General features: G+C 35.6%; 1 protein-coding gene across 6 annotated transcripts in view; it reads right to left on the bottom strand.

The window, feature by feature from the left end:
* The window catches only part of COL4A5 (collagen type IV alpha 5 chain), a 247,300-nt gene that overhangs the window by 83,330 nt on the left and 140,750 nt on the right, over window positions 1–23,220 (bottom strand). For all 6 annotated transcript variants that reach the window (XM_045472952.1, XM_045472951.1, XM_045472946.1 and 3 more), the window contains exons 18-29: window positions 22,839–22,880; window positions 19,939–20,071; window positions 14,525–14,698; window positions 14,140–14,223; window positions 10,122–10,214; window positions 8,419–8,489; window positions 7,929–8,120; window positions 7,058–7,226; window positions 4,511–4,603; window positions 4,316–4,420; window positions 3,209–3,306; window positions 1,819–1,969 (exon numbers count right to left, since the gene is read on the bottom strand). In XM_045472952.1, the coding sequence (XP_045328908.1) occupies window positions 1,819–1,969; window positions 3,209–3,306; window positions 4,316–4,420; window positions 4,511–4,603; window positions 7,058–7,226; window positions 7,929–8,120; window positions 8,419–8,489; window positions 10,122–10,214; window positions 14,140–14,223; window positions 14,525–14,698; window positions 19,939–20,071; window positions 22,839–22,880 (1,405 nt within the window). The remainder of the gene's footprint in view (window positions 1–1,818; window positions 1,970–3,208; window positions 3,307–4,315; window positions 4,421–4,510; window positions 4,604–7,057; window positions 7,227–7,928; window positions 8,121–8,418; window positions 8,490–10,121; window positions 10,215–14,139; window positions 14,224–14,524; window positions 14,699–19,938; window positions 20,072–22,838; window positions 22,881–23,220) is intronic.

The following is a 23,220-nucleotide window of genomic DNA, read 5'->3' as shown; positions in this document are numbered from 1 at the left end:
CACTAAATGTTGGATAGAATGTGGAAAAATTAAAACTTTCATACCATATTGATGTGAGTTTAAAATGGTACAATTGTTTTGGAAAAAGGTCTAGTAGCTTCTCATACAACTAACATATACCTACCTTATGACCCAACAATTCTACTCTTAGGTATTCTCCCAAAGAAAAATTAAAGCACAAATCCACAAAAAAGACTTATAAAAGAACGTTCTTAACAGATCCACTCATAATAGTCAAAAACTTGACACAGTCCAGGTGTCCATCAACACAGAATGGATAAACAAACTTTGGTATATTTGTACAATTAAATGCTTCATAATAAAAAAATAAAAATAAAAACTCTCACCAAACACAACATAAATAGATCTCAAAAACAATATTCAGAGTGAAAGAAGCCTTACAAAGAAGATACCCACTGTGCTATTCCATACGGAGTTCTACAACAGGTAGAATTAATTTACAATGAAGAAAAACCATTACAGTATAGTTGTCACTGTGGATACTGGTGTAGGGAGTGAGGAAAGGGGCAAAAGGGAAATTTCTGGGATTATATTTTGATAAGGGTTTGGTTACTCAGGTATATGCATTTGTCAAAATCCAGCAAATATCTCCTTAAGATATGTGCATCTCATTTAATGTGAATTGTATGTCAAAAAGATTAGCAACCATAGAATTATAATTATAATACACATGCTAAACTATTTAGGGAGAAGCGCACTCCCTAAATTGTAAAATTTACTTTGAAATGCATCAAAAAATAAGTTAATGGATAAAGGGATGGATTAATATGTGACAAATCATGTATAGTAAAATGTTGATGATAGAATATCAATACTGCATATATAGTAGTCACTAAAAATTTTTTCCTACTTTGCTGTTTATATGAAATTTTAAAAACATAAAATGTTGGCAGAGATAAAATGTTAATTGTAGAATCTTGATGGTGGATATAGGAGTTTTCACTGAACCGTTGTTTTAATTTCCTGTGTGTTTGAAAATTTTCACAATAAAACGTTTAGAAAACTATACTGATAACTACTTCTATCAAATTTGCAAAAATTAAAGAGTTTGTCAATACACTCACTTACCAAGGCTGTGGAGAAACAACTACACTCATATACTGCTGATACGGTGCACATGGAGAAGAATCTGACAATATCTAGAGATGCATTTAGCCTTTAATTCAGAAAATCTATTTTCATTAGTCTCTTCTACTATTACACCTGTACACATATAATAAAATAACATGTATGCAAGACAATTCACTGTGATATTATTTCTAATAAGAAAAGATTGCCAAAAACCCAAACTAGTGACTAGCAACTGGTAGAATAAATTGTGGTATATCCAAGCAATTCAATACTAGATGGTTATTTCTTAAAAATCAAGATCTCGATGCAATGACATGAGGCGATCTCTAGGATATAAAATTAAGTAAAATAAGTAACGTGCAAAAAGTCAAAAGGTCTACCTTTTGAGAAAGGTAGAAAAATATATATTCTTACTGGCTTGTATTTGTATGAAGGAACACTAGAAGGATAAATAACTCAAAATGGCTACATATGGGATGGGTAAAACAGAGTGGATGGAGATGGGGTAAAAGGAAGACTTCTCAGTGCCACTTTTATACATATATGATTGTATCACCTATTCAATGAAATAAAACGCCAAAATACCAATGGTAGATGAAAAAGAGCAGTGACAGAGTGGTAGCATAGGCTTTCAGCTAATTGGATTTATCACCCATAAACTTTCCCAAAAGTTTCAATTTCTATAAAAGTTAAACGCAAATTGAGAAGCAATAATAACTTCTATACCTTTTGGTCCAGGAAGCCCATCCAAGCCAGCACGCCCTGGAGGACCTGGAGGTCCTGGGAAACCACGATCCCCTTTTGGACCAAGTGTTCCTTTGAAACCTGGGAGTCCTGGGGGCCCAGGTGGCCCAGGTAGCCCAAGTCCTGGTTCTCCCTTAAGCACACACATGAGAAAACACAACAAAAACTCCCATGATTTTCTTGGTGTTTATTGTTTACCATGGAGAATTTAAAGCAGAAAATACAAGGTAATACCATTTTTCCCTATGGGGGGGGAGGGAGTAGGACAATTAAATGAAAAATAATTGGTGTATTGGAGAGACCATCTAGAAGGATGAGAAATAAAATGATTTGGTTTCAGGACAAGAAAGATAAAGAGAGAATGAGATTAAAGAACTCAAGTGAAGAAATGGGATTACAGACTATTAGATAATTATTTTAAATTTGACTAAGTATGATGATGACATTGTGGTTTTTTTTTGAAATGTCCATTTACTTAGAGATGAATACTGAAGTATTTATAGGTGAAACAACACGATTTTGAGATGTGAGTTAAAATACTTTGCCAAAAAAAAAAAAGAATAGATGAAGTAAATATGATAAAATCCTGATAATTTGGAAAATGAAAAGTAGATATATGAATGTTCATTGTATCACTCTTTTTACTTTTGTGTTCATTTGAGAGGTACGTAATAAAATAAGAACAATTAAACAATAGAGAAGAGGTTTCTCATTAGAGCTGGGGTTATGGTCAATTGTTCTTCCCATGGAAAAAATAGTAATGATGAAAATACAAAAAGTTTAAATTAATTAAATAAAAGAAAATTCAGGAACAGTCAGGGTAATTATATACCATAGTAGTTTGCTGAAGGCTGACTAAGGAAAATTTTAGATTAGCTGATAAATAATAATAAAAAGAATGGAAAATAACTCAAACAGTTGTTGTTATTATTATTATTATTATTATTATTATATTACTACGCTAATAGCAGTGGCTTGCATTATGTCTGTGGGATGGAATTGGGACTGGGAAACAGTATGGGAAGTTCCTGACATGATATTCAACCAATCATCACATAGGCATGGATAGAGATGAAATGGTATGGTCATACTATAGAGAAGTACAGAGGGAGCTGATGATTGTATTCTCTCATCTAATCTCATCTCATCAAATAACCTGTCACTCTAAAACAGAAACTTTTTGTTTGCTTTAAATATTACCTCCTGGACTATTAAAGAATGTTTTGGGTTAAATATTTTTAAATTAAAATATAATCAGCTAACTTTACTTATATAGTGAAGACTTGGGATAATAATGTCTATATCCAAATAGAGAGCTAAGGCTAACAGGAGAAATAGGAAAAGGGGAAAGAATAAATTAAATGTCCCAGACCTTTGGTCCTGGAAAGCCTGGTGGCCCAGAAGGGCCTTCTAGACCAATTCTTCCAGGTGTCCCAGGTGCTCCTGGAGGTCCTGGAATTCCAGGAAAACCTGTGAAATGATGAGTCATTTTTTAATTTTTTAATCTCCAAAGAGAAGACACTTTAAGAAAGATATCCAAACTCCCAAACCCATGCTTTTACCCTGTCTAATCATGCTTAGTGACTACAGTGAGATGTTAAAACTACAATGACATTCTAGATGGCTACTCAGAATCAAGCCTTACAAATATCTGATATTCCTTCTCAATCACCTTATGTTCCTACCATTTTCATACAGAGCTAATTTGTGTGGAAGATACATTCTTCTAAAGTAAAATGACAGGTATTACTAATGAGATAGAACTAAACGTAAAGAATGACTACCACACAAAAATTCAGACAAACTTTTACTCTGCTTATATTTGGATATAGTATGCTAAAAGGCCTACCATATAATTCTGGAAATGAGCTAAAAACAATTACAAATATTACACACATATATACACATAAAGCCAAATCTCTTTCAAAGTCACTTAGAATAAATGAGTAAGGACATGTTTAAAGACCGTTCTCAGACCAATGTGCATGCTTGTCATTCATGAGAATAAATTCTGTGAGGAATAAAGCAGAACTGAAACAACAGCCCTAAAAAATTTCAGTAAATCAAGAAAACATGATTAGGATAAAACATTACTTGGATACATATGTGTAATAAATATGTTTTCCGCTTAATACAGCCCATTCATTCAACCAATTATCTACTGAGTGCTTACTATGTGCCAGGAACTTTTCTAGCCCTGAAAATACAATGGTGAACACAAAAGACAATAATTCTGTAATTTTTAAAGCTTATATATAATTTTTGTATATATATGATTTAGATATTTTCTTGTCTATACTGTTTTAGATAAAGACAATAAAATTATAGTGCATACCTGCTGTGACTTTTCATTTACATTACTTATGGTACATAGAAAAGAGGTACAATTAATATATTTTACTTGTTGAGGAAATTATATCAAAGAATAATGTAATACTGACCAGTTAAAATAGCCTGCCTGCTGCCCAGTCCTACATACCTTTGGGACCAGGTGGTCCAGGAAGCCCAATTCCAGGGATACCTGGTTCTCCTTTGCTACCGGGTATTCCTGGCAAGCCTGGCTGGCCGGGAAGTCCAGGGTCACCTATGGAGAAATAGCAGTTTTTTGCAAGGGATACTTTCAGAGAAAAGCCAGTAAGTGTTAAAGACATGACCAAATAAATTCCTCACATACCTGGAAGACCTACTTCACCATCTCTTCCTGGGTTACCAGGCAGACCAGGCTTCCCGGGTTGGGTTATGGTCTGACCTGGATCACCTTTAGGACCTAAGAACAAGAGGGAATCAATATGAATGAGAAGTGTTCACTTGACTAAAGGTCTCCTTTCATTAAAAACAAAAAAAAGAGAAGTATCTATAATCTTTTTAAAATGCACGGTAACAAAAACCCACAAGAAAAATAACCACATATCATATATTCAAGGAATATACCAAACACAAGTATAAAATTTCTAAAAGAAAAAGTAGATGACAGCTTTAAGAGTTTCCAGGATTGAAGACAGCATCTATAAAAATATTTTTAAATGTAGGTTGAAAGAGCCTAACAAATTTGAACTGCAGTAAACAAGAAATATGCTTTTTGACTAATTAATGGTACATTAAAGTTTTATGTGTGCAAAGTCCAAATACACCTACTTCTCATTAATTAAAATAATGACTTGAAATAGTCTCAGGACAACGATGGATTTCTACAACATGACATAAAAAGCACTAACCATGAGAGAAAAAATTGATACATCTGACTACATTCAAATTGACTTCTGTTGATATAGGACACCATACAGAGAGTGAAAATGGCAAGACACAGAGAGCAAAAATTTTGCAGAACAGATAACAAACAACTAATACATAGAATACATATATTTGAAAAACCCTAGGGGCACCTGGGTGGCTCAATTGGTTAAGTGTCCACATTTGGTTCAGGTCCTGATCTCACGGCTTGTGAGTTTGAGCCCCATGTCGGGCTCTGTGCTGACAGCTCACAGCCTGGAGCCTGCTACAGATTCTGTGTCTACCTCTCTACCGCCCCACTCCAGCTCGTGCTCTTTGTCTCTCAAAATTAAAAAAAAAAAAAAAAACATCAAAAAAAAAAAAAGCTAAATCAGTAAGAAAGAGAAACAATCCAGTAGAAAAAACTGGTAAAAAAAAAAAAAAATACTTGAATAGGAATTTCACAAATGGATATTGAAACAGTCAATAAGCATATGAAAAGGTGCTAAACTTTAATATAAACAGAGAAATGTAAAATGAAACTGTCACGAGATATATCAAACTCAGCAGACTGAAAAAATGCAAAAAGTCTGACAATAGAACATATTTATGAGAATGTAGAAGAGTAAGAAATCTCCAATACTGCTGGTGAAATTGGTACAATTGCTTTGGACATAGTTTAGAATTATCTAGTAGAGCTGAAGATGGATTTATTCTATGCCTTGAGAATGCTCATCTTAAAGATATACCCTAACCCAGGGATTGGCAAAATTTTTCTGGTAAGGGCCAGCTAGTGGGCCATACGATCTCAGTAGCAACTACTTAACTCTGCAAAATGTTGAGTCTATGGTAGTAATACAAAAGCAACCACAGATAATAGTGAATGCGTGCAGATGTGCTCAAATAAAAGTCTCATTAATGACAAGCAATGGGCCAGATTTGAACCATGTGCTGTAGTTTACTGACTCTAGCCTCAGAGAAGTACATGCACATGTTTACCAGAATGAATATACATATATGTATGTATACAAACACACACACACACACAAGGATGTACACAGAAGCATTATTCATTGTAGGCCAGAAGTATAAATAATCCAAATGTTCATCAACAACAGAATGGATAAATCAACTGTCACACACACACACACACACACACACACACACACACACACACAATGGGATACTATACAGCAATGAAAATGAATGTATTACAGCTATACACAAAGTTAATATAAAGAATACTTACCCTAGGATTCCATTATTAAGAAGTTCAAAAAGAAGCATAATTAAAGTACTTTGTTTAGGGATCCATATCTAGGTGATAAAACTAGGGGGCAAATGGAAGAAAACTGCAAAAGTCAGGATGCTGGTTACCTTAGGAGAAATGCAAGGGGATTATGATCAGGAAAGGACAGAGAGAGAAGGATGGACATTTCTAGGATGATGACAATGTTCTGTTTTTTGACATGTGTGGTAGGTACACATGTAATTCCATTATAATTATTTGTTAAACTTTATGTACCATGTATTTAAAAACAACAAACAACAACAATAACAATGAAGACTGTCATAGGAAATTTAAAGAGGAAACCTCCTCCTCTTTAGAAAACACACACACAATGTGCTTCCTTGCTAAGGAGCTCTGAAAAACCCAAATATAAATGGCCAGGGAAATACATCTCTCATGAAAGGAAGCCAAGAGTGGCCAAAAGATAATACATTTCTGCTTTAAAAAATTTCTTAAATGTTTATTTATTTTGAGTGACAGAGAGAGAGACAGAGCATGAGCAGGGGAGGGGCAGAGACAGAGAGGGATACACAGAATCTGAAGCAGGCTCCGGGCTCTTAGCTGTCAGCACAGAGGCTGACACAGAGCTCAAACCCACAAACAGAGAGAGGAGGACCTGAGCTAAAGTTGGATGCTTAATTGACTGAGCCACCCAGGCACCCCAATACATTTCTGCTTTTAAGCACCAAATTAAAAATGAAACAACGATAGTAAACTCACCTGGTATTCCTGGCTGGCCTGGATTTCCTGCCACACCTTGTATGCCTTTTTCACCTACTGGGCCTGGAGGGCCAAAACCCACAGGGCCCATAGGCCCCCTATTCCCTGGGAGACCTGGCAAGCCTGGATTCCCAGGGGGGCCTCTTTCACCCTTAAAAGCAATTCCACCCTGAAAAGGGAAAAATTTAATAAAGAAACATACAGATATAGGTTGGTATGTTGGTATTACTGAATACAACTGGAGAAATGATACAGCCATAAATAGTTCTTAAAAGCTGTACTAGTGTGTGTTATTATGGGATGGTATGTATGATCATTCCACTTAGTCATTAATTCCTTCAACAAATATATATTTTTTAACCCATACTATGTATCAGGGGCTGGTGATACAGCAAAGAACAAAAATAGACAAAAATCTTTGCCTTCATAAAGCTTACAGTCTAGTAATAAGTCAAGAAGTTTATAGTGTAGCTAACACATGGCCATCTACTCACAGTAATCTCTAAGCTTACTATATATAAAACCAAATTCGACTTCTGTTTTCAGATCCAAATAAACCTAGACAAAGATTTGTAGTATAAGAGAAGGGGAACCTCCCATTGACCCATAGGCATCCTAACCTCCTGCCCACCTATTCGTAGCCAATATTACTCAATATAGTAATGGATTAAGAAGAAGGAATTTATAAAACAATTGAGAGAAAAGAGTGGTAAAGAAACACTACATAGTCAATAACAATGTACCATTACTATATATAGTCACACTCTTTTAAGCACTAACTGGGTGTTCATCTTAGCACCAGGACCATCCTAGGAAACAACCCTAAATAACATTTTGGCATCACAGAACCAAGACTATCAAACCAACTCACAGGTTCTCCTTTGGGGCCAGGAAGCCCTGGTAGTCCATCCTGTCCAGGGGTACCGGGTAAACCAGGAAGCCCGGGGGCTCCAGGGGAACCCAACTCTCCTTTGTCACCCTTCATTCCTGGAAAAGTGAGGATGTCACCAGGTTCACCTTTAGATCCAGGAAAGCCTGGAGGACCTGGAGCTCCCGGTATGCCCTAAGGGAAGAAAAAAGAAAGAAGGAGAAAAGAAGAAGAGAAAAAAATCAGTTTCTTTTTTTCTAACACTTTTCTGTCTCCAGTTCATCACACCAACCCACCCAGTAACATTTAGTGTATACAAAGCTATGAACAAAGTGAGGCATGTGAGTCAGGGAGACTCAAGGAATAAAAAACAACACAAATTAATAGAAACACTAAATGTCTTTTATTATATATATCCAAAAGTGAAAAACAAAGTGTAACTGGATTTCTTCCACTTTTTTTGTTGTTGTGCCATGATATACTCAAAACTTACTGTTAATCCTTTGGGACCGGTTGGACCAGCATGTCCTTTTTCTCCCTTCTGTCCAGGGAAACCAAGAGATCCTAATATACACACACAAACACACACACACACACACACACACACACATAATAATGTGAAATTTGACCCTGAGCCCCTGACAAAGCTCATATAAAAATCAGCAAATCAAATTTTAAAATAAGAACCCCATTCAATTGCATTTAACAAGTCACAGTTTAATTTTCCTATGCTATCCTCTTAAAATGGGCAAATCAGGGGCACCTGGGTGGCTCAGTCAGTTGAGCTTCTGACTTCGGCTCAGGTCATATCTCATGGTTTGTGGGTTTGAGCCCCATATCTGGCTTTGCGCTGACAGGGTGAAGCCTGCTTCGGATTCTCTGTCTCCCTCTCTCTCTGCCCCTCCCCCATTTGTATGCACGCTCTCTCTCTTTCTCTCTCAAAAATAAATAAATATTAAAAAATGAGCAAATCATCCTTTCTTTTACGTGAATCTAATTTTTCATGTTACATACGATATTGTACCCTTAGGTATTTCCAACTACAAAGCTTCTCAGAGCTCACAGCTACCAATTGCTAATTGGTTACAGGAGTAACCATCCTGTAACCATCTTATTGCTAAGGGGAGAAAGAGATAAGGACACAGTCTGCATATCTTTCTTTGTTCTGATCTAAACCATTTCCCCAGTTCCTTTTGAGTCCTTCATTTGGTTCATCACTTCATAAAATTTGGATTAAGAGAAACATTTGGTGCTCAAAGACTAGAGGAAATACTACTAAAGCAGTGTTCCCAAAATGGGTCCCTAGATCAGCTGTATCAGGATCCCTTAGGTACTGTTTAGAAGTGCTAATTCTTGGGCCACCACCCCAGATCCACTGAATCAGAAACTTTGGGTGTGGGACCCAGCAATCTGGTTTTAACAAGCCCTCCAGGTGATTCTGATGTCCTCCCAAGTTTGAAAAACACTAGACAAGAGGTACAAGCCTAGATTATTAACTTCCAGTGGCAGCTATAAGACCTGCTCAAAATCTATTTCCAAGTGCTAAATAAATTGGTTTCTTTGGCAGACATACTAGACAGAAAGGTAAGAGATCTGGCATCTACTCTCAGCCCTTACACAAACATAAAGTGTAATTTCAAGAAAGTATAGTATTGGGATATCCCAAGAGACAGTTGAGTGAGAGTTGTTGGTCTGATGGATATCAAATATAATTTTGATTGGAAACAGGGAAGGAAGAGTTATATATAGAAAGAGGAATATTGGCAGTTGGTTGCCAAACTACCGCAGAAGCCCCATCCCTTAATGACAACATGTGATCCATCCATGAAGACTAGAAGCTATGCCACTGGAAACTATACTCAGGGGCCAGGCATTATGAACTTTTTCCCCAGCTTTTTGGAGGAGAGAAGTCTGACTCTGTATGAGCTATTTTCCTCACCATATGGAAAACAGGGAAGATATTTTTCTTGGAATAATATTGTCAAAATGCTTTAATAAAAGATATTGGTGGCTTCAGATATTAGAAACAAGAGAATAATCTACTTCATAGCAGATAGAGGCATTTCATATTCAATTATTTGTGGATATGAGTGAGTTGCTATCAATTGAGAAACTGGCATCATTATAAAACTATGAGCTCACTAAAATCTAGCCAAGTAATATTTTTAAAAGGTTGTCCTGAGGCAGAATGTTTACCTGGAGGACCTGGAAGACCTGGCAGACCAGGTTGACCTGGAGGCCCTGAAATACCAGTTCCAATACAGTTGAAGCAGGTATCACCTTTGTCACCTAGAGAGAAGCATAATGAAAAACAAATTTTACTCAAAGGGATACATCTACCTTCTTTGATAGGTTCTAAAGAAGTTTGTACCAAGGGACAACATTCCTACCCAACAGTGTAGTTTAGAGAAGCCTATATCTAGAATCAATTCATTTGGTAAGTATTTGCTAAGTGCCTATTATTTGCTGAATACTGTTCTAGGTGTCTGTGATATACTGGTAAACAAAACAGAACAAAACAGGCAAAACAAACAAAAAAAAAACCAGACAAAAATTCATGCCTTCATGGTGCTCACATTCTACCAGTAGAAAGGGATAATAAACAATGAAGGTAATAAATTATTAACACATATACATATATATCAAAACATGTTATGTTTATAGAAAAAAATACACCTGGGTAAATGCGATTGGACATGGTAGGGATGGGTGGCAGGTTGCAATTTTAATTGGGTGGTCAAACAAGAAGATGATATATAATAAAAAGCTTAAAGGATCTGGCATGTGCCTAATGAATGCAGAGTACTCCAGGGAGAAAGAATAGCCATGTTTGGCATATAAAAGAAATACTCAGAAGACCAGAATGCTGGAGTACAGCGAAGAAGGGGAAGCAGGTCAGACAATTTACAGATTATAATGAGTGGATATTATAAAATGTCACATAGGCCCCCATAAAGACTGGTTTTTACTGTGAGTGAAATAAAAGTCTAGTAGAAAAATTTAAACAGAAAAGCAAGATGGTATGACTCAAGTTTTAAAACGATGTCTGTCTCTGGCTGCTATATTAAAAATAGAAACAAAGTGCAGTGATGAAAATAGGGCAACCATTTAAGTGGCTACTGCTGCAATAATCTAGGAGACATGACAGCTCATCCTAGAGTGATAGCAATGAAGATGATGAGAATTGGCTAGATTCTGGGTATATCTGAAAGCAGAGCCAATTAGATTTTCTCATGGAACGTATATGGAATACAAAAAAGAAGAGAATCAGAGATGACTCCAAGGTTTTTAGCCCAAGCAAAAAGTGTGGCCTGCATTTAAAAAAGGGAAGATGTGAGTGCTAAAATTATGGGGGAGGAGGTAGCAGAGATGAGGACTTTAACTTGATCAAGATATCTGGTTCAAAATGTTGAATAAACAGTTGCATGTACTAATCTAGAGGAAAAGACTTATATCTGGACAGGAGACAAATCTGAAAGCCACTGGCAAATAGGTGGTATTTAAAATCATGAGACTGAGTTCAAATACAGAAGAGGAAATAGGACTAAAATACTGAGGGCATTCCAAAATTAAAAGTTGGGTAGATAAATTTAAAATACATATGGAAATGCAAAGTAAACCAAGACTTACCATAAAGCTACAATAATTTAAGCTAGCAGTGGTGCAAAGAGAAACAAATAGAACAGTGAACCAAATAGAGAGGTCACAAACAGACTCATACGTATAGTGTCATAAAATTTACAACACAAGTGCTAATGCATTTGAGTGGAGAAATGATGGCCTTTTGTATTACAGTACTGAATCAATTGGATATCTATATGGGGAAAAATAAACTCTGATGCCAGCTTCAAACTATACACAAAAATTACTTGAAGACAGATCGAAGATCAAAATGTAAAAGTCAAAATGATAAAGCTTCTAGGAAAAAAACACACAACAGAAGTGGATGCTTATGTCCTACAAAATATATGTATAAGAATGTTCATAGCAGCTTTATTCCTGATAGCCCTAGACCAAATATCATCAGGTCCTTGGGATAAGCAAAGATTTCTAAAACAGAACATAAACAACACTAACCAAAAAAGAGGATACTAATGATTGGATTTCTTTTTTTTAATAACTTCTACTAAAAAAAAAAAAACGAGTAAAAAAGCAAGTCACAACATGGGGGAAGATAGTTGTGATACATACATTCAACAACCCAATTAAAAATAGGAAAAAGACAGGCGTTTTATAGAAAGAATATACAAACTATAAGAAAAGAGGCTTAGCATCAGTAAGTCATCAGGGAACCAGAAACTAAAACCACTCTGGAAAAATGGTTTGGTGACATCTATGGGAAAAAAACCCTGCACCTACCCTAAAACCCAGCAATTCCATTCCCAGGTATATACACAACAGAAGTGGATGCTTATGTCCTACAAAATATATGTATAAGAATGGTCATAGCAGCTTTATTCCTGATAGCCCTAGACCAAATGTCCATTTACAGTAGAATAAATACTTAGATATTTTCATACAATCAATACCAAAGAGCAGTAAAAAGTATTGCTACAAACAAAAATATAGGTATATCCTACAGATAGAATATTGAGCAAAAGAACCAGACACAAAAGAGCCCATGCTATATGATTCCATTTATACAAAGTTCAAGATTAGGCAAACTGATGTGTGATATAGGATAAAAGAGTGGTTACCTTTTGGAGTGTTGACTAGGGGGCACAAGAGTCCTGGAAAAGTTCTATATTTTGATTTTTAAAAAAAAATTTTTAATGTTTATTTATTTTTGAGACAGCAAGAGACAGAGCATGAATGGGGGAGGGTCAGAGAGAGAAGGAGACACAGAATCTGCAACAGGCTCCAGGCTCTGAGCTGTCAGCACAGAGCCTGATGCGGGGCTTGAACTCATGGACCGTGAGATCATGACCTGAGCCGAAGTTGGACGCTTAATCGACCGAGCCACCCAGGCACCCCTATCTTTTGACTTAGATGGTAGTTATATGGGAGATTATATAGATACATTTACAGAAAGATATATATATATATTTTTTTTCTATCTCTGTCTCTACATCTAATATATATTATTAATATTCCAAGGAGGTATGAAGAATGAAGAAACTCAGGACATGTAATATACTGAAAACCAAGTGAGGAGAGTATTTAAAAATGGTGGGGAAAAAAGACTGAGATTTGACATCTGGATTAACAGGGTACAGACTGCTGGTGACTTTGACAAAAACAGCATCTATGGAGTAGTGGATTAGGGGAGCAAAATCTTGACTGAAGTATGCTTAAAAGAAAATGAGAGAAAAGTATCCACAGATAGCGAATAGAAAATCTGAAGGAGTTTTGTTGCAAATGGGAGCAGAGGAATAGAGCAGTATCTGGCAGGGGAAGTAGGATTATGATAAGTTATTTTTTAGATAAGTGAAAAGAAAGGTGTATTTGTGTGCTGCTGAGAATGATCCAGTAAAAGGGAAAAACTGATGATGTGGGAGAGGCAGGAATTTCTAGAATGAAATCCTTGCGAAAACAAGAGGGAATGGAATCTATTGTACAAATAGAAGAACTGGCTTTAGATAGGAGCAGTAACAGTAATTAATAGGCAGGAAGGCAGAATATACGTGCACAGATGCAAGTAATGTGGTGGGTAAATGTGGTAGTAGTAATCTGTGAGAATTCTCTTACTGCTTCAATTGGTCAATGAAAGAGGAAGCAAGGTCAGAACACTAAAATGAGAATGGAAGAGGAAGTGTTAAAAATTTGAAGAGAGAAGAGAAGGTGTAGGCTCGGAAGATGTGGAAATTTGGAATTACCAAAACTAGGTTTTTGTTCCAAGTTAGTACAATGAAGTGAGAGGAGGGCAATGGAGGCCAAGGTTTATGCATGGGATTGTTTACAATGATGGATCATGTAATTTTACCTAGGTGAAGAGGGAAGAAAGGACATGAAAAGGTTGAGGGATAGTCAAAGTTGGGAGGTATCAGTGAGGCTGAAGTGATATTGGAGTCAGGTTATTATAGGTAGTGAGCTAGCCAGGAGATAGTGGTCAGGAAATGGGACTCATGAGATCAAGATTACAGAGGTGTGCACTATTGGTAATGAGATGGTCTTGGGGTAAGACCCTGGGAATGAGTAGCTGAGGTAGAGTGGAGGATACAGGGGATTTTGCTGATGATCTGAAAGAACGAAGAAATGACTATTGGGATCAAACCTTTCACTCCTTGTTCTCCTTGGAGTCCTCTATCACCTGGAGATCCTGGAGGGCCTGGAGGGCCTGCTTCACATATCTCATCACCTGAGATAAGATAAAGGATAACAAGCTACTTGTTGTGAAATATTCAGAAGGCTAAACAAAAAGAAAGCCTGATAGGCTAAAAAAAAATATTTTCAGTTACTTCTCCGCCGTAATGCAAGGACCTATAAGCAAAAGGAAGATATAATACTGGTGATGATTTGAAGAGAAAATTTAAACATCAAAGAATCACCAAAAATCAAAAGTAGAGGCAGCAGTAGAATAATGCCAACCTTCAGCTGGATTCACTTACAAATGAAAACAAAAGAAAAACAAAAGAATTTAGGAGAAAAGTATATCTTACTAGGAGGGATTTGAGGGCCAGGAGGGCCAGGAGGCCCTGGAAGTCCAGGAGCCCCAGGCTGTCCATCAAGTCCAGGAGATCCAGGAATAGAAAGTCCAGGTGGACCTTCATCACCTTTCTGGCCCCTTTCTCCAGGAAAGCCAGGGGGGCCAGGAGGACCCATAACTGCAGTCCCTAAGATAAAAAACAATTAAAGTGATAAAATGATCTTATTTTGGAGATATTACTTCAGTTCTCAATGAGACATAAGTAATGATAATATCTTCCTTTAATGTATAATGCAGTTATGTTGTTTTTTCTATGAGAATCAATATCTGAAGAAAGCATGAAAAGATTTTTTTAATGTTTATTTATTTATTTTTGAGAGAGAGAGAGAGACAGAGAGGGAGGGAGACAGAATCCCAAGCAGGCTCTGCACTGTCAGTGTAGAGCCCAATGTTGGGGTTGAACCCACAAGCCATGAGATCACGACCTGAGCCAAAACAAAGAGTCAGATGCTTAACCGCTGAGCCACCCAGGCGCCCCACATGAAAAGTTTTAAATAATGTAAGTACCAGTTTGAAAGTAAGAAAGAATAATTTAGTGTAGCTTTACTACTTTTGGAAATGTACTAATAACCCTCTACCCACTCTTTGATGCTATAATCTTTTAATCTAAGAAATACTAGAAAACCATTAGCAAGAGAAAAAGAGGCATCTCAAAGTTCTCATGTATACATGGCTTTATTTCTGGACATTCTTCTGTTGCAATGTCTATTCCTGCACCACAAACATATTTTTATAATAATGAAAGTAATTATCATAATTATAAATAATTTGAAAACTGTTTTCAAAATGGGTAAGAAAAATATTCCCATCTTTGTCCTTTTTAAAAACCATCCTGGAACACTCGGGTGGCTCTGTCCGGTAAGTGTCAGACTTTGAACAGAGAGAGGGAGCCTGACTCAGGTCTCACGGACCATGAAATCACGACCTGAGCTGAAGTCAGAGGCTTAACCGGCTGAGCCACCCAGGTACCCCAGTGTTTAACTGTTTAAATGAATTAACTCTCTCTCTGCTCCTCCCCTACTCGAGCCTCTGACTCTCTCTGAAAAATAAACATTAAAAAAAAATCTTTATTAGACTTATAAATTTATCTTCTAAATGCAGTTTAGAATCAACTTGTCAGTTTCATTTTTTAAAAAACAGTGGAAGTTTGAATGAGATTAATTTGAATTTAAAGACTAAATTTTGGAGAATCACCTGTTTATAATATTGAGTTCTTATATTAAGAAATTAAGTATAGCTCTCCATTTATTTATTAATTTTATATGATTTAATAATATTTTACAGAATTCTGAAAAAAAGGCATACACATCTTCTGTTGAGTTTATTCATGGGTTAATTTGATTAGTACTGTGAATTTTATTGCTATTACTATTGTCAACTGGATTTTTTCCTCTTACATTTTCAACTTTTCATTGGTGAAGAGGAAGACAAATTATTTAAGTATGCAACTAGCATATCTGCCCACCTTGCAAACATTCTAAATTCTGGTAATTTGATATTTGATTCTTTTAGGCTTTTGGGTAGATTATAATAGGGTTTGTAAATAACTAAAATTGTAGGTTTTGTTCCATCCTCACACCAGACTTGTAGTGAATTGGCTGGGCACTCCAGTATAAGGATAAACAGTATAGGCGACTCTGAGTATGTGTATCTTATTTTTGACTTGAGTGAGAATGTTCCTGATGTTTCACCACAAAAATATGACATTTCCTGTACAGTCCTGTGCTTCCTGTATGAAGCAGATAGCTTCATCAAGTTCCCTTTTAAACTTAGTTTAATAACTTCTTTACCCTTTAAAAATGAATGGGTACTGAATTTTATTGACTGCTTTCTTTGCAAATATTGCCTATTCTCTTTTAATCTGTCAGTGTAGTCAATAATAGAAATGTTGAGCCATCCTTGCAATCTTAATATACTTCTGAATTGATCTGCTAATATTATTTATTATTGTTGCTTCTATGTTCATAAATGAAACTGAACTATATTTATTACTAGTGTTATCTCCCTGGTCGCTTGGCATCAATGCTTTTAAATTAAAGGTCTTTTTTAAAAAATATGTTCTGGGGCGCCTGGGTGGCGCAGTCGGTTAAGCGTCCGACTTCAGCCAGGTCATGATCTCGCGGTCCGTGAGTTCGAGCCCCGCGTCAGGCTCTGGGTTGATGGCTCAGAGCCTGGAGCCTGTTTCCGATCCTGTGTTTCCCTCTCTCTCTGCCCCTCCCCCGTTCATGCTCTGTCTCTCTCTGTCCCAAAAATAAATAAACGTTGAAAAAAAAAAATTTAAAATAAAAAAATAAAATAAAAATATGTTCTGAAAAAGTTTGTAAAATATCAGAATTTCCCACCCAACAACTTAGTAGAATTCATTCACAAAGCTGTATAACCACTCATAAAACCAGTGCCTTTTTGTGGAAATTTTAACATTTCCAAATCTTCCATGGTAATTAATATACTTAGTTTTTTTTTTTTTTTACTTTCTCAGGAAAACTTTAGCAATTTATGTTTTTTGTTTCCTGAGGAATGTGTATTTCATTTAGAATTTCCAATATATTGATATAGTTTTACAGTTTTCTTATAATTTAAAAAAATTAATTGTATTTATGGTAATAATCTTTACTGATTTTATTTGTGCCTTCACTTGCTTTTCTCTTGATCACAGTTTATTCTTGTTTTTACCTTTATCAAGTTTTTCCTAATTTTTTTATGTTTATGTTATTTCTTATAATTTTTTCAAAGTAGCTCATTTATTTTTAGTATCTTTAATTTTGTGATAAATTAAGGATACCATTTTGGCTATGTTTAATAAGTTTTGATATAAGTTAGTTTAGCATTCAGTAGATTGTCATTTCCATTTCTGTTTCCTCTTTACCTCTCGAGTTATTTACAAATGTGCATTTTAATATACAAATGTAAAGAAATTTGGTGCTTTCTGTTGTTAATTTCTAACTTCATTTCACTGTGGTCATGGAGCATGGTTTGTATATAATTTTAAAAGATTTTTTTCTGATTGAATAAATTTCTATAAATGTTTCATGTAAGTTTGAAAATAATGTATATTCTCTGCTGCACACAGCTTTTCTCTTTCCCACATACACAGTTTAATTGTCTTGCTCAAATCATTTATATCCTGATTTATTTTACACCTCCTTGATATGTTAGGTATTTACCAATTTATCACTTGTAGTTTTCCAGTTTTCACTTTATATATTCAAAGCTGTATTTTTAGATGCATAAAGTTTCATGACTTTTACATCATTGTGGTTTAATTTGTCTATCTGTCCATATGAAATGTCTTTTTAATGTATTTCTTGAATTGAATTCTATTTCATACTATATTAGAATTGTTAAACCACCTTTCTTTTTGATATCACTTGCCTAATATCTTTCAACTGCTGTATTTAAAATTTTTATGTCCTTTTAATTTATATAGGCTTATTATGCACAGTATATATTTTTATTTCAATTTTATTTTAGTTTTTGTCTTTTAATCAGTGCTTAGTTCTTTCACATTTATTGGAGTTACTGATTTATTTTTAACTTCTTCTTGTCATCTTATATTTTATTTTCTATTTACCACAGTTCATGTCTGTTTTGTTCCAATTCTAACTTGTATTATGTAGATCAAGTTTTTTGGTTATTTTCTTTCCTCAAAGGATGTGTAAGCCATGCATTTTATTTACATTTTCTCTAGTGGTTACTAAAATTTTAGCCTATGTATTTAAACTTATATTTTTCTAAAAACTTACAGAGTTAATAATATTAGTATTCTCTTTCTCTAATAAGACAAAAAACCCTTATGATTGATTTCCCCCTACTCTCTCTGCACCCTTGCATCCTATGTTAATAATGTATATAGTTATCGTTCCATTTTGTTACTTAAAATACCTCTATTATTTTTTTGATCAATACTTACTTAGACCTCATATATTTTACCAGTATCTTTCCTAACCACTGGTTCTTGCATCCTACCCATCCCCACCCCCAACTTCATCCTGAATTAATTTCTTCCTTCTTAGACTAAACCCTCCAATATCCATTTTAGAGAAGTTCTGGAGGTGGTAAATTTTCTAAGTATCACATGTTCACACTAGGATAATAGTTTGATGTAATACAGAATTCCAAACTCATAGTTATTTTCTTTATAACATTGAAAATTACCTTCCTTTGACTCCATTATCTTCCTCTGACTCTTAGTGCTTTGTTGGTGATCTGCTTTTCCCTCATATAGTTGTTAAGGGTTTCTTTTTATCCTTAAATTCTAAAATGTCTGAACAATGTGTCATTATGTATTTTTGTATTATTATTATTTCACTCTTGCTTGGTAATTCATAAGCTGTTTCAAAGGGACTCATGTTTTCTTTCAAATAAGTAGAAGTTCTCAGTCATTAATTTTTCAAATATTACCCCTTGTCCCATTCTCTCCCCTTTGAACTCCATGTAAATTCTAGAACTTCTAAATTTATACCTATGTCTCTTAATTTTTCCTTCATATGATCTAATTCTATAACGTTTTTGCTGCATCCTGGGAGAATTCCTTATCTGAATTTTCTAGACACAGTATGTGTTTAGTCCACTATCTTGAAATTGGAAATCCAAAGTGTATACTTAGAATTAAATGAGACCCACATTTATTCTTTCTCCTTGGGAGGATCATGGATTTTCACTCATCTCATCACGTTAATATTTCATTAGCCAAATTTTTGAAGGGTGGGGAATAATAATTTATTAAACACACATGTGTGTCAGGTACTATACCAGATGCTTCCTCAAATTTTACATAAATCCATACTATCACTTCATTTCAGAGAACATCCAAATAAACATGCTAAGCAAGGGTGGTGCTCAGGCTGGCCAATTTAGAAATGCTGTACTATGTTGTTTATCTTCAACAAGGGAATGATATAACAGTTAGTATTGAGCCCCCAAATTTTATTTAACACCAAATCACCATGGGGATTTCTAAGCAGATATTTCTGGCCTTCTAAGTGGATAGTTTACTATTTTTATGCAGGAAATCTTATAAAACTAGGCATTATTAGAATAGCATTCCTTTCCATAGCAGCACAAAAAAATGCAATGATTAATTTTTGGATCACAGAATCATTGGGTGTAATTTATTAATAATAAAAAGTGGAAATGGTATTTTTAGGGTAAAAGGGAACTATCCATCTGACTTGGCTTTTTCTTTTTTAAGTACAAGTGAGAAATTTGGTGAGACAGGTTATAGTAAGAGTTGAGAAGTTTCTGTCAATTAGAAAATACTCATGTCTTTTACTGCCATGCTCACCTTGGAACTAGTATGATAATACTGGACATGGGGATTAGTAAGGATGCTGTAAACACAAGAGCATTAAGTACAGTCTCTTTTACCTGGAGGTCCAGGGAGGCCGGGTGGACCCTGTATTCCAGGAAATCCTCGCTCTCCTTTTTCTCCAGGCAAGCCAGGTAACCCAATGCTTCCTTTTTCTCCCACAGTTACACCAGTCCCAGGCCTAGGGATTACCTTTATTATGAAAGAAAAAAAATAAAGGAACTCAAAGAGGAAGAGACTTGTTCTCCTAAAAATAACCTAGCAGCTATATATGATTACAATGCCATCATTTTCACAGAGCTCTTGGATGCAAAACTATTAAGACTACTACACAGATTATGAGTCACATTCCTCATCACTCCTTTCCTTCAATTTATTAGAAACTGTTTAATACCAGTAATAATATTGCCACCCTCCTGAACCCCAGCCCGAGATTACAGAGCTAGAATTATTTTTTATGTCTCTAATCACATTCAATTCATTCCAATTACCTAAGCTTGATAATTATTTACTGAAAATGTCTCTCCGATTTGTCCCCTTCTTTCCTATTGCCACAGCTACTATCCCCATCTCACACTTAGACAAACAGAAGTACCTCTGAAATTCTCCCCTTAAATCCAAATCTACTGCTAACAGATACTTTCTCAAAAACCAGTTTTTCTGTGTTAGATATCCGGTGTAAGGCTTCAAAATTCACTACTTCTTACTATGTCTGATGCCACTTTTCACCCTGGACTCTGTCAAGTCTCTTCTCACTTTCAGTACCTCTCTCCTTTATCACATCTCCTGTTATTTTTAGCAGTAAAGTTTTAGGACAGTGAGGACTATCTCATTATACCCACTTCATGCATCTTGCACATTCTTGTCTATACCTCTGAATATACCATTTCTTTTTTTTTTTTTAATGTTTATTTTTGAGAGCAAGTGAGCGAGCAACAGAGGGTGACCATGGGAGTTGCAGAGAGAGAGGGAGACACAGAATCTGAAGCAGGCTCCAGGCTCTGAGCTGTCCACACAGAGCCTGTAGTGGGGCTTGAACTCACAACCTGTGAGATCATGACCTAAGCTGAAGTCAGATGCTTAACTGACTGAGCTACCTAGCCACCCTAATATTGTCTTTTTAAAGTAGCACCACGTATATTTATTTCAGTGATGCTACCATTCAACAAAGGGTGCTTGGACTCCTCATTTTTTTAATGTTTATTTATTTTCAAGAGAGAGAGAGTGAGAGACAGAGAGAGAGAGAGAGAGAGAGAGTGCAAGTGGGGGAGGAAAGAGGGAGAGGGAGACACAGGATCTGAAGCGGGGCTCATACTCACGAACTGTGAGATCATGACCTGGGCCGAAGTCGGACACTTAACCAACTGAGTTTACCCAGGCGCCCTGAATATGCCATTTCAAACATCTGTAATGTCATCTCCCAATCTTTCCCTTTATCAACCCACATTTTTTTCTTCCTGTAAAACAAAACAAAACAAAACAAACTCCTCTCTTTTGGGAGGGCTTTATTGATTTGAATCAACTAACTGATTATTCCTTTTCTCTTGGTCTTTGTAGAATCCCAGTGTCGAAACAATTTCATATTAAATAATCTAAAGAAATTAATCTCATAGAGCTGTAATGATAAATAAGCTTTAGTTTTAAGATTGGACTGAGGTACAAATCAACACCCACTGGCAAGGTATGGTATTTCATCCTGGCTCTATTGGATAGAAGAAATATTCAGACAAAAGGAGTCTGAAAGTTGTGGGACTTGGAATGGAGATAGTAGTTTAAAAAGGAAAGTGAGCTGCTGGATAAGACTGCAGTCCCCAAATTTCCATTTCTTCTGGTTTTTATCAAAATTTTATTATCTCATTTCATAAAGAAATTATTTCTTAGAGAACAAAAGTTCTGATTTTACAATGAAAATTAATAAAAATTGTCTAAGATCAGGGCGTCTGAATGGCTCAGTTAGTTAAGCATCTGACTCTTGATTTTGGCTAAGGTCATGATCTTGTGGTTCATGGGATCGAGCACTGCATCAGGCTCTGTTCTGACAGCATGGAGCCTGCTTGGGATTCTCTCTCTCTCCCTCCCTCTCTCTGCCCCTCCTCCACTCACACTCACTCTCTACTCCCTCCCTCTTTCTCTCAAAATAAGTAAACTTTTAAAAAATTGTCTACGATCTTCTTTATGTATATCCTTGTTAGATCTGTGAAGTACTAACTATCAATATCTGAGACTAACTCTGGACAGAAATAATTAAATTAATATTACTCAAATGTCCTGAACATACAGGCTTTATGGCACTTGCACCTTTGCAGATTTAATGCAATATAAAAGCAAGAGTCTTACCAAATTTCAACACAAATGAAAGCCAATGTGTTAAATTGCATCAGTGATATTTTATTCTTAATAAGATTGGAAACGTATTTGACTTAAATTTCATGGTGAATGAAAACATTACAGAAAATCCATAAACCCCCTATGTGTATTTTCATAGAGCAGTTACCTACATTTGATTAAGAGCCCCTAGAAGGCACATACTCAGGGAAGAAAGAGGTATGAATCAGGCAATTGTATAATTGAGAAAACCTATTGAGACCAAATCCATCTTTCCAGGGCTCTGTAAGGGAAAGGGCCGATCCCTCATTCCCCAAATTTCTTTTATTGAAACTTTGTAAGCCATACTTGCACCACCTGCTGGTTACTTGATAAATACTTTGGCAATCATGAGGCAAAACAACCCAATGCCATAATTTTGGATCTTTACCATGGAGAAGTAATATACAGGCAGAGCAATACAAAGACTTTGAGGTCAACATCACTTAAGTTTTTATATGTAGACTTTTAAGCCAGTAAAAGTTGATAATGACTTAGAATTTTGTTCTATGAGGAAAAGGTACAGAGTACATTAAGGCACAAAGATGAAAATGCATTAATAAGTTTGATAAATGAAGACTGAAAAGAAACTTACAAGTCCAGGAGGCCCAGTTGGGCCAATGTCACCTTTTTGGCCCTGTTCAATACAAGTGTAAAGTAAGTTAGTAAAAGTCATATGAAAACACTGATTTCCTTAAAAATGTAACAGATATCTAGGTTTCATGAAGACCCAGGAATCCATAATAAAATATCTCTAAGAGAAGTACTACTTGAGGTAATGAGACAATACTGAAATAAGCCTAGTCAGACCTGTGATGTTGTCTCAGATTTACTAGCTATACAATTTTGACCAAATCAATTAACTTAACTGTCACATATACAGACCAGCCTTCTAAGGTTTTTCTAGATGTAACATTCTTTGATTTTAAGATTGCTATTTTCTAGAAACTATAAATACTTTAGAAAGAAGATACTGA

This window comes from Leopardus geoffroyi, chromosome X, assembly GCF_018350155.1.
Source record: "Leopardus geoffroyi isolate Oge1 chromosome X, O.geoffroyi_Oge1_pat1.0, whole genome shotgun sequence".
In the NCBI taxonomy this organism is placed as follows: Eukaryota; Metazoa; Chordata; class Mammalia; order Carnivora; family Felidae; genus Leopardus; species Leopardus geoffroyi.
Note: the sequence above shows the minus strand (reverse complement) of the source record. Positions and strands in the feature narration are given on the sequence as shown.